This window comes from Copadichromis virginalis, linkage group LG14 (genome assembly GCF_057382275.1).
Source record: "Copadichromis virginalis isolate Kocher_CV1m ecotype Utaka linkage group LG14, C_Virginalis_male_GT1.1, whole genome shotgun sequence".
NCBI lineage: Eukaryota > Metazoa > Chordata > Actinopteri > Cichliformes > Cichlidae > Copadichromis > Copadichromis virginalis.
In genome coordinates this window covers 39307033-39325192 of record NC_140631.1, presented here as the reverse complement: position 1 = coordinate 39325192, position 18160 = coordinate 39307033, and the positions used below count along the sequence as shown (strand labels likewise).

General features: G+C 40.4%; 2 protein-coding genes across 3 annotated transcripts; one reads left to right on the top strand and one right to left on the bottom strand.

The window, feature by feature from the left end:
- Positions 1–23: 23 nt before the first annotated feature.
- On the bottom strand, positions 24–7001 carry ech1 (enoyl CoA hydratase 1, peroxisomal). Of its 2 annotated transcripts, XM_085430883.1 has the most exons (11): positions 6815–7000; positions 6649–6725; positions 3746–3914; positions 3036–3124; positions 2824–2948; positions 2161–2209; positions 1408–1472; positions 1104–1174; positions 916–987; positions 679–829; positions 24–418 (listed from the first exon to the last, which is right to left on the bottom strand). In XM_085430883.1, the coding sequence occupies exons 2-11, from the start codon at positions 6683–6685 to the stop codon at positions 314–316; spliced, it is 933 nt and encodes a 310-aa protein (XP_085287009.1). In that variant the 5' UTR covers positions 6686–6725; positions 6815–7000; the 3' UTR covers positions 24–313. The 2 variants fall into 2 exon arrangements, with proteins under 2 accessions (XP_085287009.1, XP_085287008.1); XM_085430882.1 differs by having other exon boundaries at positions 6649–7001.
- On the top strand, positions 7000–18144 carry LOC146694618 (delta(3,5)-Delta(2,4)-dienoyl-CoA isomerase, mitochondrial-like). The gene is made up of 10 exons (XM_085430881.1): positions 7000–7153; positions 13599–13767; positions 14389–14477; positions 14565–14689; positions 15304–15352; positions 16041–16105; positions 16339–16409; positions 16526–16597; positions 16684–16834; positions 17095–18144. Exons 1-10 carry the CDS (start codon positions 7015–7017, stop codon positions 17197–17199), a joined length of 1035 nt encoding a protein of 344 aa, XP_085287007.1. The 5' UTR covers positions 7000–7014; the 3' UTR covers positions 17200–18144.
- The last annotated feature ends 16 nt before the right edge of the window (positions 18145–18160 follow it).

The window sequence follows — 18160 nt, the reverse complement described above, 5'->3', positions numbered from 1 at the left end:
ATAACAGTACTGAATATTTGAAATCACTTTCACACGAGTGTCTTTAATGAGGAAACATTCAGGAGATCGTTTACAGATGAACAAAATGTTTCTCAGCTCAGTCAGTTAAGATTTGCCTTAGTTAAATATTAGAGCAGGAGAAATATGAACCTGAATGAATTATTAAACACATAATGACATTAACATACTGTCTAGTGTGGATACAGATATCAAGCTAGTAAATGTAATTTTGATTTATAAAATTGCTGTAAGAAAGGCCGGAGTGGAGGAGGAAAGAGGCACTTTCTGTATCTGAGCTTTGCCTCACTGGTGTTCAGAGTTTAGAGTATGTCTTAGTTTTGGGACTCTTCTTCTCGAGGGCTGCCTGAGCTGATTTCATCAGATCTTCAGTCTGAAGCATGCTCATGTTCCACGTGGCCTGGAGAAGGAGAAATTATGAATTTAAGTCAGTACTTTAAAAAGGGAACTTTATAAGTTCATATGCATTTAAGTGAGCATGCCACATCCCCTTTATGCTATCAAGTGTCATATAAAGGACACCAGGAAACTGAAATGGAGGGAATGAGGTAGCAATGCCAGATTCCTTCCGTAGAACTCTGAACACAAACCTTAAGAGTGACGTTGTGAAGCTGACAAAAATATGCACAGAAAACTTTGTCATATTATATTCATCCTTACAATGTAATCCAGTCCATCTGCTACGCTGTGGTTTCTGGCATAGATGAGGTTTATTTTGGTGCCCTGCACAGCAACTGGGCTGCGACCAGCAATCTCTCCAGCAATCTCCAGAGCTCCAGCCATCATCGCCTCCTTATCTGCAAACACTCGGCTGAAGAAGAAGGGAAGGGTTTCAAACTGTTAGAATGAATAAGTGCTTTTAATTTGGAAAAAGAGTGATGAGGGAACATTGTTTACCTGACCAGTCCGCTGCTCTTAGCTTCATCAGCATACATCTTTCTCGCTGTCAGAGCCAGTTCATTAACAAGACTGTTGAAAATAGAAATAGATTTTTTTTTAACCTACAAGCATTCAGTCACTTAACAGTGTCATGTCATAAATTTCTTTGAAACTTGTCCCAATTGTAAATCATGCTGCTGGCTCACCTTTGGCTGCCGATGACCTTCGGGAGTCTCTGGAGTGTTCCAACATCTGCTGCAAGTCCAATATCAACCTCCTATGGAGCCAAAGCAGAGGGCATCATCAATGCTACATTTAGCAAACAGAATCTCAAGATCTAGTGTGTAATCTCTGCTCAAAACCTTGCTGTAGGATATGACAGATCAAAGAGATCAAGATCTGTGAAATTGTTTAACACAAATCTTCATAAGTTGGTCTTAATTGAATCAGCTATCTATTCCATGCTTTCCCAATTGTCCTCACCACAGTGATAAAATCAGATGATTATACCTTAACTTGGAACCAGGCGTCCTGGGTGCACAGGCGAATGTCACAGGCTGTAATCATGTCAACACCTGCCAGAGAAAACACCACCTACGGTTAACTCACCGAAGCTCCTTTCTCCACCAAACTCAATGCGTCAAACACCTCCACAACCAAGAAGCCTGTATCACAGCCTGTGGGTTTCCCTGGCTCCTGCTAGCATCATGTCCATGCAGTAAACTAACCAGTTATATATCAAAGCTTGAAAACATAGTATTTTCAAATGTCTTGTTGTCTTCTAGGGTCAAGTCGAAAGCAGCCATGGGGAAGAGGGGCATATGTATAGTTTCAGCCACCGCCTTCAGAACACAGCAAATCTCCTTGGGGAGATATTTCAATTCAAATTCATCCATACCACAAACACGTTGGACTGGTCCAGCTGAATGACTCAATTAGGAATTTTAGGGGATTTGAAGCTTTTCACACAGTGGCTACAGCTTCTTATATCTGCACACTTCTCAAAGCATCATCCTCCTAACTTCAAGTGTTAAAATGCATAAAACAAAGGCTTAAAAAACAAACGAACATTCATTTATTTCTTCTTGGCTGTAAATGCGTTTATTTCTGCTGTAAAGTTGGACATTTTAACACGAGACTCTTTGGGAATTCACTCCCTTTTGCAGCCAGACTCAAGCAGACATTCGAGGAACTTTAGTGTTTTTCTAACTCCTGTACCTTAAGATGATTCACTACAGCACTGTAATCTTTACAATGTCCTACCTGCTCCTACACAGGCTCCATGGATGGCCACCACAACAGGCTTCGGGCACTGCGAGAACACAATTCAAGAGGAAACGTACTTTAATGATAGTGAGGGAGAATTTGTAAGGAAGGGAAGCTTGGTGCACGCTGGGTCCTACTGCTCTTACACTACAGACATTAACAGTGTGACAGTGTATCTTGTATTGAGTTCTTACTGTTGTTTCATGCAGGTCACACAGATGAGCAATGCCAATGGAAAAAAATATAATTTCATTACAAAAACTGGAATTTTAAAGACAAAATAACCATAAAATAAATCCTATGTTTGTAACTTCTAATCTGTCCTAAGGCTTTCTTTGGCTGAAGTAAGATTTCCACCATTCATCATTTATCCAATTCATAGCCAGGGTTGGTGGGGGGATTAAGTCTATCCCAGCTGACCCATGGTAAAAACTGATGACTGAATTTTAAAAGATAGCAATACAACAGTGGACATGAATGCAAAATGAGCTTTCATGAACCCTAATATTGTTAATATAACTTATCTTGATTTAGAGAGGCAACATCTGAGCAAGAAGCACAGTTCAGGAACCTTCCTGATAAAATCTGATAATTCAGTCACACCTCATGTTTGTGACTGGTTCAGTCTTCTCACTCTTTACATTAATAATGCGCTCTGACCTTCTCTATGACGGAGAAGGTCTCTTGGAATTTCCTAATCTTTTTTTTTAACCCCCAGGAGATTCTGGCTGTGTCGTCTCCTTCTGGTTGAAGTACATTGTTCATCATGTCCATGAGATCGATACCTGCGCATTAACACAGATGAGATTTTACACACTGATTATACTCCACTGAGAGAAGAGAACAGAGGTTTTAATATTCTGTATACCCACCAGCTGTGAAGAGCTTCCCTGCTCCAGAAACTACCACTGCTCTGCACTCGGGGTCCTCAGAGAGCTCATTAAAGCAGGTCACCATCTCACTGGCAGAGAAACACAAGTTCAGATCAGTGTTCACCCAAATAATAATTTAGCTTTTAATTCCAGTGATTAGTTTGACTTTTTGAGCTCTTTTATGTCTGATAATTTAACACTTTTAGAGTTCCATGTATTAGCATTATATTTTTTATTCACACTAAATGATGCAATATTGATTCTCAACGATTCACGAAATAGTAATAGTCTGAATATTGTGTTCACTTGTTTGTAGGGAATGACTGTATTTATTTAAACTCTTGTATGTGCTTCTCTCCTGATCAGAGGACTGAATACGTTTGGGAGCTAGCCTACTTGCTGGTCTGTGCTGTTACACAACGAGGGTTGCAGGATGAATGAAAACAAAAACAAACTTATACAAGTGCTTTTCCCCCCCTCACACACTATACTCCCAGCATAAGTAAGAGAAGCCAGCTGAGGTAAATACATGCTGGGTATGATGAACCTTCTCTTTATTTTCACCAAGATAAATAAGGAATATGGACAATATGGACTTTCTAACTGAATATAAACTGTGAGACAGGTTCCAGCATCCAGGTATAATATATAGCATTTGTCATGCCTCTGACACTGTGTAAAATATGTATATATGTAATTCTGATTCCTGCCTCCAGAAAGCACTGTTCATGGCATTGCGTTTCTCAGGCCGGTGAAGTTCAACATGCGTGATGGACTCTGTAGGACGACTGATGGCCAGGGTTGTGTACGGAGGGGTGGCACCACCTGAAGATGACATGGCTCTGGCCACAGTTTGACTAGGAAACCGCAACCCCTTATCTAAGAAGAAAAAACAGAACAACATTAGACTGTGGCCGAGAAGCAAGAGTCGTGAAAGCTACAAGGCTACAATGGACTATTCATAGGCCTTTTCTCATCTTTACCATTTTGTATCTTACTTACATTCAAGGCCTCAACTCACCTGTACACCTCAGTATTGGTTCAGTTTTACAATAAAGTGGTACAGTTTTACAGTAATTGCAATAGTTATTGAAAGGAAGAGGATACAACTAGCACAGACCTATAACAACTGGACAATAGAAGAAAAAATAAATATTGTCTGGCCTGATTCTCGATTCTGATCTTGGTGCAAAGAACATGTTGCCTCGCAGCAGTGGTTTCACTAAGCATCTTCTGAATACTACGTCTATCTGAGTGTTGTTGCTGACCATGTCCATCCCTTTATCACCACAGTGTACCCATCCTGTGATGGCTGTGTACAGCAGGATAACAAGCCATGTCACATGTTTCCAGTACCTTGGTGAATCTGTGACATGAAGAATTAAGGTAGTTCTGAAGGTAAAAAGGAGTCCAACCTACACTAGGAACCTAATAAAGTAGCTGGTGAGTATAAATAAAGAAAAAAGTCAAGATATGATTAACAAAATTAAAACAAATATATAATGGGGTCATTAATCACCGCAACTCTGTCAATTTAACCGCTAAAATAGTAATTTCGTTTAAGCAAGTGATCAGTCCACCACTATTTATTCATGTTTTTCCACAGTCAACTCCCTTTTCTCACTTCTAGCTACTCAAATGCAGATATTGTTTGAAGAAAAAAGAAAAAACATATTTATACACTATTAAACTATATAAAATACATGGAGCAGAAAATCAACATTTATGACAAATTAAAATCACTACTATAACCTGTATAAAGTACACATTTTCTTGCGCTTCTACTCTGGACTTTACGGCAGCGCTTATTCTCCTTCATTGCTGATCGCAAAGAACAGTTATGCTCAGATGGAAAGATGATGCAATATTTGAGTAATTGTGTTGAACTAGAGCATAATTCCCTCCCTTCATTTTTGTGGAATATGCAGACGATAGAGATGAAACTTCCAGACGTAGTTTGAGTCGTTGGACGAGAGAAAGAATGCGTCGAAAGTTTCACGTGAACTTTCAAGGATGATTTTTAATGAATTTTTGAATATGATGCAATCAGACTGTCTAAATGAAATCTGTTCGTATGTGTGCGCGAGTTTGCGATTAGCAATGAAGGTGAAAGGGCGCTGCAGTATAGTGATGGGATTTCCGGCTCTTTTTAGAGAACCGGCTCTTTCGGTTCCAAACCGGCTCTTCAGGTTGTTTTGTTGCTTCAATTAATTTATTATTAACAATAATATAAAATTATGCACAAAAGGAATTACCAATGTAAAAAAAAGTGGTTTTATTTATATAGAAATATATGCGGTGGCCTCTAGAGACAAAACACGTACAAACTCCAAAACACATTTCTAGCATGAACTGAACTTCCAAAACAGAGCTACCCAGATCACTTAAATTACACAATTGAAAGCATGAAAGCATATGTGTATTGTTTGTGTATTTATACACAAGCATTCATATATAGTCAAATAATTAAAAAAAAAAAAAAAAAAAAAGTTCATTTACCTGTTACTACCACACACCAAATCCGGTCATTGGTACTTGCTGGCTTGTGTAGCCACTAGGTAACAAAAGCTCAACACTGCCCCTAGCATCCTGGAGCACTTCGGTTGTATTTTATACGTGTTTTGAGTTTTTATGTGCTTCTGAGTTTTTACGTGTTTTGGAGTTTTTACGTGCTTCGGAGTTCGTACATGATTTGAAGTTTGTATGTGCTTTGTCTGTAGGGGCCACCGTAAATATACTTTTATTTATTCACTCCACATAAAATGTAATAAATAAATCATATAATACAAAAATCAACTATTCACATTTCAACTTTTAACTATTTAAATTTTCAGCTTTTTCCTTTTACAAATTTAAAGTGAAACAACACAAAACACTGCAAACCACAACACAATTAAATATAAATTATAATATGAAAACAAAAAGAACATTCATATTCTCTGTCATATGGGCCTGCATGACTAACTTTCTGAATCCTTTATCATCTGCAACTGAAAATAGTTGTGGATGATTACTATTCCTTTCTAATGTGAGGTTGTTGTCCCTGGCTCTTTCTCTGTCTCTCCCTCCCGCTCTGTTCCTGTGCTACTGAATGTAACTACCGCCCCTCCCTCCTCTGCCCAGCGTAAAGCACAAGGCTCGCATGCTGAGTGAAGCGGAAAAAAAAGTGCGAGAGAGAGAGAGAGGGTGAGAGAAAGAAAAAAAAACCCCATGGCTCGCGATAAGGCACCGGCTCGCGTCGTTCACGTCAAAGAATCGGCTCTAAGAGCCATTTCGTTCGCGACCGACCCATCACTACTGCAGTAAAGCCTAGTGCAAAAGTGCAAGAAAATTTAGGCGGCGGAAAAGAGGTGGCTGCTTCACCGCGGCTCACAAATGACGGCTTGACCGTCACTTGACCGCGATCTTACAAACCACTGAAGCTGCACTGACGAGCTTTCACCCACTTATCCCTATAAAAGGTTTTGTGCATCGACACACGGCTCCGAGCTAAAACAGCGACAAACATTCAGAACATCCGGTGTATTTTCACACGCTTTGATGGGTTTCCCTACTAATTAACAACAAAGTTAAAATAATAATAAAAAAATACAAACAAATCACCGACACTTACATTTGGTGACAGCTGACCTGAAAACCACTGCCAACATCGCCCTTTGAACGGTGCAGAGTCCAGACCGTTTAGCGAGGCTGCATACAGAAACAATCATTCACCTGGCCCTCTGGACATTAGCCAGTTAGCTTTGCTAAAGCTAAGTAGTTATCAGCAGGGATCTTACGTGAGTTAATCGGTAGTTCACCGGTTATCCTTCGCACAAACAGCAGACATACAGCGTGGCTTTACTTAACAAATGTTAACGCACAGCTCATTAAATGAACCCGTGACGTCACTATGTGAACTATAAACAATTCGAACATTCCCTAGCTAAGTTAGCACTGGCGCTGCCGTAAAGCCTAGTGTAGAAGCGAAAGAAAACTTATGCGTCAGATAAGAGGCGGCTGGCTTCACTGCAGATCACAAATGACGGTTCACTTGACCGTGTTCACTAAACAGTCTGGACTCTGCAGGATTCAAAAGGCGATGTTAGCGATGGTTTTCAGGTCAGCTGTCACTAGATGTAAGTGTCTATAATTTGTTTATATTTTATTATTTTACTTTAGATGTTGTGTTAAGTAGTAGTAAAACGTATCAAATCGTGTGAAAATACACTGCATGTTTTGAATGTTTGTCGCTGTTTTAGCGCGGAGCCGTGTGTTGAAGTTCTGGAGTCAAAAATTGGAAACAAAACCTTTTATAAAGATAAGTGGGTGAAAGGTCGTCACTGCAGCTTCAGTGTTTCGTAAGGTGCAGGGCTCACTTTGTGTTCTTTAATTTCACCCCTATGAAATATAAAGAGTCTTTTCAAAAACCAACCAGAAAACATTACACAGCTTCGAGAATACACGACTGAGGCAGGCTGGTCCTAATATTAAGTCAAGTCAAAGTCAAAGTCAACTTTATTTGTCGATTCTGCCACATGTACAGGACATACAGAGAATAGAAATTGCGTTACTCTCAATCCCTAGATAAATAGCAAATGAACATTTAAATATATTTAAATATAAAAGTGATTAAAAATGCAAGTAAAATAATTAAAAAGTAAACATTTAAATAAATACCTTTAACTGCATTTGTTAAAATAAAAAAACTTAAAAAAAAAAGAACAGAGCACAATAAAAGTTGACTGTGGCATGTCCTATCCTGTAATACTATCCTAAATTAAATAAAACCACCATACATTGAACTGGACTTGCCAGTAGCTAAGGACCATGAGAGAAGAAAATCACACGTGCAAACCAACTCTACACCCCAGGTGCCGTACAACAAAAGTAGTGTGGAAAACGACCCACAACCGAAGGTCCCACAGATACTGAGTATCCTCAATTCACTGCATTAAAAAAAAAAAAGTCATAGGCAATAGGGCACTTAACATCAGACTAGGGTTGCCAACTCCCTGAAAAATAAATAAGGGACACCTCGTGGCCAGGGCCGGGCGACCCAGTTGTCTTCACCCTTCCCAGTGTGGTGAATTTTCTAGCTCTTTTTTTGTGTGTGAAATTATTTTTTTTAACCATTTGACTTGAAGTTGATTTAAGTACATGCATATTCTATTCTTTGTGATATGAACACATGTGAAACAAGTGATCATTTAGCCATTTATTTTTAGCTCAAAATGACAACATTAACACAATAAAACAGGTCTCTTTCTTAAACAGAAGCCTGTCATGTTTAACTTTTGAGAATATAAGTAAATCTTTCTTTAAAAGAACTTTGTCCTGCTTAACTTAAAATAATAGAAAATAATAGAAAGAAAAATATTCTTGTAACAGTGCACATTTAGTGCATTTAGTACAATTGGCTTCAGTTGAGGTATTATTTCAGCTTTTCTAATGCTAATCAGCTGCTCCTGTTTGTAAACCCGCTTGTTCCCATGATTACGCATCTTAACTCATCATCATTATTCATCTATGTATTACTTTTATGTATTAGTCATCAATTTGTTGTAATCATCTATCCTTGCAGTTGTTTATTACACAAAATAAATTATATTATCATACTTCTGGCCACATAGCGCTGATATTCACTGCACATGCCCATATTAACGTTTTCCAGCCAGGTGTTTTCCTTTTCCCATTCTTCCCTTTCTCTGAGGGGAACAAACATTGCTGCTCTAATGCTGGGCTCACACTGTGCGGTTTTTGGCCCATTTTGAGACGATTTTTGAGTCGTGCGACCGTTTTGGTGATCGGACCGATTTTGGCCTTCATCGTGCGTCGTGTAGTATACGTGGGGTAACGAGAAGTGATTAACACCTCACGACCAGCTCCCGATCATCAATCGCTCGTGAGGATCTCACCACAGCCGCTCACACTGCTCACGCGCAAACACGTAAACATCGGTGAAAAAGACGGCGCAGCACGGCAGTGCAGCGTGTGATCTGGACACAAGCGATGGAGGCACAACTGTAGAACTTTGGAAAGCTCATCCGAGCCTTTTCGATGTGGCATCACAAAATTATCACGACCACAACAACCGTGAAAACAGTTGGATTTACACTGCTGCTCAATCACAGCTGCCTGATCATGTTTTTCATTAGCAATTTAGCAAAGTTGATGGTGGTGGTGGTGTGTCTGTGTGAGTGAAAGACAGAGAGAGAGAGAGAGCGCGACAGATTTTCTGTTATAACCTTCATTTTATGGAGGCACAGTGTGAGCTCTCAGGTCGCATCAGAGCATCGGGCGGTATAGTGTGAGAGTACATCGTGACCTACCAACTTCTAACCCCTGCGAGTCAATCGTGCAGTTTGAGCAGGAGCTGAATATCGCGACTGAAAAAATCGCACAGTGTCTGCCCAGCTTTAGGTGTACTGTCGTCCGAGACTTGCACCGCAGTGTCGGCGTTTGTTTCCCTGTTGGCCATGCTTCTTGTTGTGGTCATCTGTTGTCTTCCGGTATTTTCTCCGCAAGCGACCTTTCCTCGACCAATGAGATGAGCGGTAATCTGAATTGTCATACTCGAACTGTCATAAGTGTGCTGTCAGCTCATTGGTCACAAAGCAGGAGAGGGGCTGGGAATTATGTTTTCAAACAAAGCGTTAATTCCATTAAAAGTTATAGGCCACTTTTGGTTCTCACTGTATTACGGGATAAAGTGCGTCCCTTATTAGCTCAATACGGGACGTGTGCTTTTGTTTCTAAATACGGGACGATTCCGTATTTTAAGGGACGGTTGGCAACCCTACATCAGACGCATTGCTCACAGTGAAACTACAAAATGTACTCCCAACATAATAAAAACACAGACGATATTTGATCCCAGCGCACTCCAAAAAGGAATGACGCTCTCTCTGACGAATGGTACAAATCAAATGTGCAGGTACAAATGTCACTGTAAACAAACACCAGAAACGTAAAGGATCCCCAGAGTCTGGCTACGTGGTCAAACCAAATATAAACAGTGTCACAAAACTGTAGACGGTACAAGACAGCAGTTCCTTAAAGGACGGGGCCAAACGGCGGCTGCTGCAGACGTTTCCCTCAGCTTGACTGGGCCGAAACGATCAACACTGCCCGCCGAACAGGCTACAGTGGGCAGCAATTAAATCCCTGCCGGTAGAAGGGCAGCCGCCCTCTCCAAAACGGCAGAAAATAAATACACGGCCACTCTGTAACTGTACAGCCTGAAAAGTATAGTTACAGTACATTAGTGTCTAATACCTCACTCACAAATTGAGCAATAAATTGGGAAAGCTTCTCTTATTCTGATTCTTTTTCTTCTTCAGATTATTTATTGGTGGTTGACAAACAACAAAATGTTGCATTACCGCCACCTACTGGTGTGGAGTGTGGACCGAAATGCCAAAAATAAAAATCCATTCAAAGCTTCCCAAGCAAACTAGTCTGCCTTAAAAAACCAAAATATGGCCTGATAACATTCACTTCTCAAGTTCTTACGAAATAAATCAACCAAGTCCACTTTCATGTAGCCAAGCTTTTTGATTAATTGTCTTCTCTCTGCATCATATTTCTAACAATGCAATAAAACTTGTTCTGTTGTTTCCTGTTCTCTGTTGCAGTCACACTCCCCTGTACTGTGTTTTCCTATTAAAAACAATGCGCTATTAAAACCTGTGTGTCCAAATCTAAGTCGAGATATAACTGTCTCCTCTCCCCTGTTCCTTCCTGTGCTTCTCATTTCTCCTGTTTTTCCTTTGGATTTTGTAAAACCATCGCCCTCTCCTAGAGATGACATGTGGCGGGCTTTGATTTACATATAAACTCAGAAATATCAGATAAATCAGGAAGATCAAAGGTGGAAAGGGGCTGAAAATGGAGAAAAGGTTCTGGAGAGGGGGTAGACACAGCATTTGAACTGAGTTGCCGGATGAATGTTATTCATTTTTGTAGTGAAGAACAGCATCAAGGAGTTACAGATTTCAGAAGAATAGAAGTGTGGTGGTAAAGCGTTGGGGGGCTGAAGAAGTTTTTTGAGAAGTGAAAACATAGTCCTGGAGCTACTCTCACAAGAAGTGATAATACCAGAGTAGAAGCTTTGTTTGGCCTGATTGATGGAGTCTTTATATTGGAGTACATGATATTTATAGATTTCTGCGTCAACAGTTAAAGCAGATTTCTTATAACTACGCTCTAGCTGCCGAGCTTTGGCCTTCAAAACTCGGAGGTCAGAGGTAAACTAGGCAGCAGAGCGAGCGAAGGAAACAGTGAGTTTTTACAGGAGCCAGAGAATCAAGGACAATGAGTAAACAATTATTATTATATAACAACAGATCATCGGGGGTAGAATAGAAGACAGGATTGGGAATATTGTCCAATCTGGTAACGAGAATGTCCATATCAATGTTCTTGATGTTGCAGAACGAAATTAGGCGGGTTGGCTTGGTAGAAGCGCAACAGAGAGTGAGGTTAAATGAAAGGAGGAAGTGGTCAGTTATGGGGATTTCAGCAGCAGAAAGATTCGAGGGAGTAAGACCAGAACAGCAGACCAAGTCCAAGGTGTGTCCTTTTTAGTGAGTGGGAAAGTTGACAAACTGTTTGAATTCAAAGCCCTTGAGACAGGAGGAAATGTCTCTGGTGAGCAGAAGGTTATTATTTTCGATATGAATGTTGACATCTCCTATCAAAGTAACATTTGGGGAGAGAGATGAAAGGTGGGTTAGTAGGTTCGCAAAGTCACTGAGGTTAGGTTTGGGGGGGCGGTATACAGTAGCTATGATGGTGGGAATAGGTCCAGTCAGCTCACTTAAAAGTCACTCTAGAGAACTAAATCGATCAAAATTAACTGGCAGGACTTTCAAGTGCTGGCGAAAAATGATCGCGGGACCAACCCCACGATCTGAGCAGCAAGGTTTCGAAAAGTAAACAAACCCCAGAGGAGTGGATTCATTCAGTTGAGAAAAGTCATCAGGTTGTTGCCAGGTTTCAGTTAAACAGAAAAAGTCAAACTTACAGTCAGATAGGAGCTCTTGGATGAGAGGCCCCTTATTTGTCAGTGAACGGCTGTTTAGAAGACCGACGCAGAGTCTTCTTTGATTGATATACTTCTTTGTTCTGTCATTTCCATAGCATTACACCAACTACAGTTAGATGTTTAACTATCTTAAAAAGTGTGCCATTCAAAAAGCAATGACCTGTTCTTATTTTATTTATAATTGTCTCCTCCCGGCTACTTATTCCTCTGTTTCCAGTAACTTCATCTGTATTTTGTATGAATGGGGAAATGAAGCCTGTGTGGCCTTATACCGACAGACACCACCCTGCAATTAAAGTACAGGGGTGTTTCCACTCAACACAACCTGACAAGCAGCAAGAATGAGCGGTGGAGAGTAGTCCATTTAGCTGCATATAGTTTAATTGCGTATAAATATGCTTTTTCTTTTTTTTTTCTTCAAACAAAAGCTGCATTTGAGGAGTTAGAAGTGAGGGGAAAAGACTAACTGTGGAAAAACATGGATCAATAGTGGTGGACTGCTCACTTTCTTAAACAAAATTACTATTTTAGTGATTAAATTAGAGTTGTGGTGATTTATGACTCCATTAGATATTTGTTTTAATTTTGTTTATCATATATTTACTTTTTCCTTTATTTACACTCACCAGCCACTTTATTAGGTTCCTTGTGCAGGTTGGACCCCTTTTGCCTTCAGAACTACCTTAATTCTTCATGTCACAGATTCAGCAAGGCGCTGGAAACATGCAACATGGATGGGTACACTGTGGTCATACAGGGATGGACACACTCAGAATAAATACCAAAATATTCTTGGGCAAGATACTAAGCCCAGGTTGATCTTTGATGTGTCTGTCAAGGTATGAATGTGTGCAAAGAAAGCACTTACATAGAAGAAGAAGAAGAAGAATGTTCAAATCAGTGCTCAGAGTAGAAAAGTGCTATATAAAACCAGTCCATTTACCATATCTACAAATAATGAGTTGTGGTCTCCTCTGAAGTCTGTACACGGACTAATCAAGTGCCCTGATTGCTCTCCATTCCTGGACAAGTGCAGCCTGCAGCTGTGAAATGGTCACTGTGGCTGCTTGTGTTGAACACATCGACTTAGCATGTCCCAGACATTTTCACAGCGAGGTGTACTGGGACTAAATGCTTGGCTGGACTGTGCAGACATTGTTGTGCTGAAACAGTCACAGGGTGTCACTATGTCGACTCAGATCACCAGTGGTCATCTCATTGACATCCAAGGCTGGACATCCATGCCAACTTCAGTCAGTTGTGGAATTGTGGCACTGATGACAATGTTGTGCATACCCTTGTTTTGTTTATTTGTTGTTTATTCGGTGTGTGTCTCTGTTCTATAATACTGGCTTGAGAACACTGTAGACTGAACCAATACTGAGGTGTACAGGTGAGTTGAGGCCTTGAATGTAAGTAAGATACAAAATGGTAAAGATGAGAAAAGGCCTATGAATAGTCCATTGTAGCCTTGTAGCTTTCACGACTCTTGCTTCTCGGCCACAGTCTAATGTTGTTCTGTTTTTTCTTCTTAGATAAGGGGTTGCGGTTTCCTAGTCAAACTGTGGCCAGAGCCATGTCATCTTCAGGTGGTGCCACCCCTCCGTACACAACCCTGGCCATCAGTCGTCCTACAGAGTCCATCACGCATGTTGAACTTCACCGGCCTGAGAAACGCAATGCCATGAACAGTGCTTTCTGGAGGCAGGAATCAGAATTACATATATACATATTTTACACAGTGTCAGAGGCATGACAAATGCTATATATTATACCTGGATGCTGGAACCTGTCTCACAGTTTATATTCAGTTAGAAAGTCCATATTGTCCATATTCCTTATTTATCTTGGTGAAAATAAAGAGAAGGTTCATCATACCCAGCATGTATTTACCTCAGCTGGCTTCTCTTACTTATGCTGGGAGTATAGTGTGTGAGGGGGGGAAAAGCACTTGTATAAGTTTGTTTTTGTTTTCATTCATCCTGCAACCCTCGTTGTGTAACAGCACAGACCAGCAAGTAGGCTAGCTCCCAAACGTATTCAGTCCTCTGATCAGGAGAGAAGCACATACAAGAGTTTAAATAAATACAGTCATTCCCTACAAACAAGTGAACACAATATTCAGACTATTACTATTTCGTGAATCGTTGAGAATCAATATTGCATCATTTAGTGTGAATAAAAAATATAATGCTAATACATGGAACTCTAAAAGTGTTAAATTATCAGACATAAAAGAGCTCAAAAAGTCAAACTAATCACTGGAATTAAAAGCTAAATTATTATTTGGGTGAACACTGATCTGAACTTGTGTTTCTCTGCCAGTGAGATGGTGACCTGCTTTAATGAGCTCTCTGAGGACCCCGAGTGCAGAGCAGTGGTAGTTTCTGGAGCAGGGAAGCTCTTCACAGCTGGTGGGTATACAGAATATTAAAACCTCTGTTCTCTTCTCTCAGTGGAGTATAATCAGTGTGTAAAATCTCATCTGTGTTAATGCGCAGGTATCGATCTCATGGACATGATGAACAATGTACTTCAACCAGAAGGAGACGACACAGCCAGAATCTCCTGGGGGTTAAAAAAAAAGATTAGGAAATTCCAAGAGACCTTCTCCGTCATAGAGAAGGTCAGAGCGCATTATTAATGTAAAGAGTGAGAAGACTGAACCAGTCACAAACATGAGGTGTGACTGAATTATCAGATTTTATCAGGAAGGTTCCTGAACTGTGCTTCTTGCTCAGATGTTGCCTCTCTAAATCAAGATAAGTTATATTAACAATATTAGGGTTCATGAAAGCTCATTTTGCATTCATGTCCACTGTTGTATTGCTATCTTTTAAAATTCAGTCATCAGTTTTTACCATGGGTCAGCTGGGATAGACTTAATCCCCCCACCAACCCTGGCTATGAATTGGATAAATGATGAATGGTGGAAATCTTACTTCAGCCAAAGAAAGCCTTAGGACAGATTAGAAGTTACAAACATAGGATTTATTTTATGGTTATTTTGTCTTTAAAATTCCAGTTTTTGTAATGAAATTATATTTTTTTCCATTGGCATTGCTCATCTGTGTGACCTGCATGAAACAACAGTAAGAACTCAATACAAGATACACTGTCACACTGTTAATGTCTGTAGTGTAAGAGCAGTAGGACCCAGCGTGCACCAAGCTTCCCTTCCTTACAAATTCTCCCTCACTATCATTAAAGTACGTTTCCTCTTGAATTGTGTTCTCGCAGTGCCCGAAGCCTGTTGTGGTGGCCATCCATGGAGCCTGTGTAGGAGCAGGTAGGACATTGTAAAGATTACAGTGCTGTAGTGAATCATCTTAAGGTACAGGAGTTAGAAAAACACTAAAGTTCCTCGAATGTCTGCTTGAGTCTGGCTGCAAAAGGGAGTGAATTCCCAAAGAGTCTCGTGTTAAAATGTCCAACTTTACAGCAGAAATAAACGCATTTACAGCCAAGAAGAAATAAATGAATGTTCGTTTGTTTTTTAAGCCTTTGTTTTATGCATTTTAACACTTGAAGTTAGGAGGATGATGCTTTGAGAAGTGTGCAGATATAAGAAGCTGTAGCCACTGTGTGAAAAGCTTCAAATCCCCTAAAATTCCTAATTGAGTCATTCAGCTGGACCAGTCCAACGTGTTTGTGGTATGGATGAATTTGAATTGAAATATCTCCCCAAGGAGATTTGCTGTGTTCTGAAGGCGGTGGCTGAAACTATACATATGCCCCTCTTCCCCATGGCTGCTTTCGACTTGACCCTAGAAGACAACAAGACATTTGAAAATACTATGTTTTCAAGCTTTGATATATAACTGGTTAGTTTACTGCATGGACATGATGCTAGCAGGAGCCAGGGAAACCCACAGGCTGTGATACAGGCTTCTTGGTTGTGGAGGTGTTTGACGCATTGAGTTTGGTGGAGAAAGGAGCTTCGGTGAGTTAACCGTAGGTGGTGTTTTCTCTGGCAGGTGTTGACATGATTACAGCCTGTGACATTCGCCTGTGCACCCAGGACGCCTGGTTCCAAGTTAAGGTATAATCATCTGATTTTATCACTGTGGTGAGGACAATTGGGAAAGCATGGAATAGATAGCTGATTCAATTAAGACCAACTTATGAAGATTTGTGTTAAACAATTTCACAGATCTTGATCTCTTTGACCTGTCATATCCTACAGCAAGGTTTTGAGCAGAGATTACACACTAGATCTTGAGATTCTGTTTGCTAAATGTAGCATTGATGATGCCCTCTGCTTTGGCTCCATAGGAGGTTGATATTGGACTTGCAGCAGATGTTGGAACACTCCAGAGACTCCCGAAGGTCATCGGCAGCCAAAGGTGAGCCAGCAGCATGATTTACAATTGGGACAAGTTTCAAAGAAATTTATGACATGACACTGTTAAGTGACTGAATGCTTGTAGGTTAAAAAAAAATCTATTTCTATTTTCAACAGTCTTGTTAATGAACTGGCTCTGACAGCGAGAAAGATGTATGCTGATGAAGCTAAGAGCAGCGGACTGGTCAGGTAAACAATGTTCCCTCATCACTCTTTTTCCAAATTAAAAGCACTTATTCATTCTAACAGTTTGAAACCCTTCCCTTCTTCTTCAGCCGAGTGTTTGCAGATAAGGAGGCGATGATGGCTGGAGCTCTGGAGATTGCTGGAGAGATTGCTGGTCGCAGCCCAGTTGCTGTGCAGGGCACCAAAATAAACCTCATCTATGCCAGAAACCACAGCGTAGCAGATGGACTGGATTACATTGTAAGGATGAATATAATATGACAAAGTTTTCTGTGCATATTTTTGTCAGCTTCACAACGTCACTCTTAAGGTTTGTGTTCAGAGTTCTACGGAAGGAATCTGGCATTGCTACCTCATTCCCTCCATTTCAGTTTCCTGGTGTCCTTTATATGACACTTGATAGCATAAAGGGGATGTGGCATGCTCACTTAAATGCATATGAACTTATAAAGTTCCCTTTTTAAAGTACTGACTTAAATTCATAATTTCTCCTTCTCCAGGCCACGTGGAACATGAGCATGCTTCAGACTGAAGATCTGATGAAATCAGCTCAGGCAGCCCTCGAGAAGAAGAGTCCCAAAACTAAGACATACTCTAAACTCTGAACACCAGTGAGGCAAAGCTCAGATACAGAAAGTGCCTCTTTCCTCCTCCACTCTGGCCTTTCTTACAGCAATTTTATAAATCAAAATTACATTTACTAGCTTGATATCTGTATCCACACTAGACAGTATTTTAATGTCATTATGTGTTTAATAATTCATTCAGGTTCATATTTCTCCTGCTCTAATATTTAACTAAGGCAAATCTTAACTGACTGAGCGGAGAAACATTTTGTTCATCTGTAAATGACCTTCTGAATGTTTCCTCATTAAAGACACTTGTGTGAAAGTGATTTTAAATTTCCAGTCTTGGTAGAATAAAGAGGGCACATCAGAGGAGATTTAGGAGGAACAACTGCTCAGCTCTTTCTAACGTGCTGCAGTTGAGTCTGTTGTAATGCACTGCTTACCAGTGTGGTATCAAGGCTGTTCTGTAGCACAGCGGTCTCCAACCTTTTTTGTGCCACGGACAATATTTTCACGGACCGGCCTTTAAAGTGTCGCAGATAAATACAATAAAATAAAACTAGTACCGGTACCGAAAAAAATACGATTTATTCATAACACACGTGAAAAGACCCAGGAAAACAGAGTTAACGATCAAAACGATAACAAAATAACGCTGAAAACCGATTAAAAACCCTGAAAACCATACATTTCACACCTGAGGCTCAACTCTCCTGGCCCAGTACCAAACGACTCACGGACCGGTACCGGTCCGAGGCCCGGGGGTTGGGGACCGCTGCTGTAACAGACAAACAGGCACTGCGAGGAGTGGTGAGAACAGCAGAAAAGAAAAACATGGCAAAACGAAAACTGGAGGATACTCAAGCAAGCACAAAACATCATCAGTGATGGTGTCACAATAGAATCTTACAAGAAAGAATCAAAAATTGTATTCCATTGTGTTTTATTAGCTCCGGTGAAAAACAAGTTAACAATGCAACATATGCGGGACTTTTCG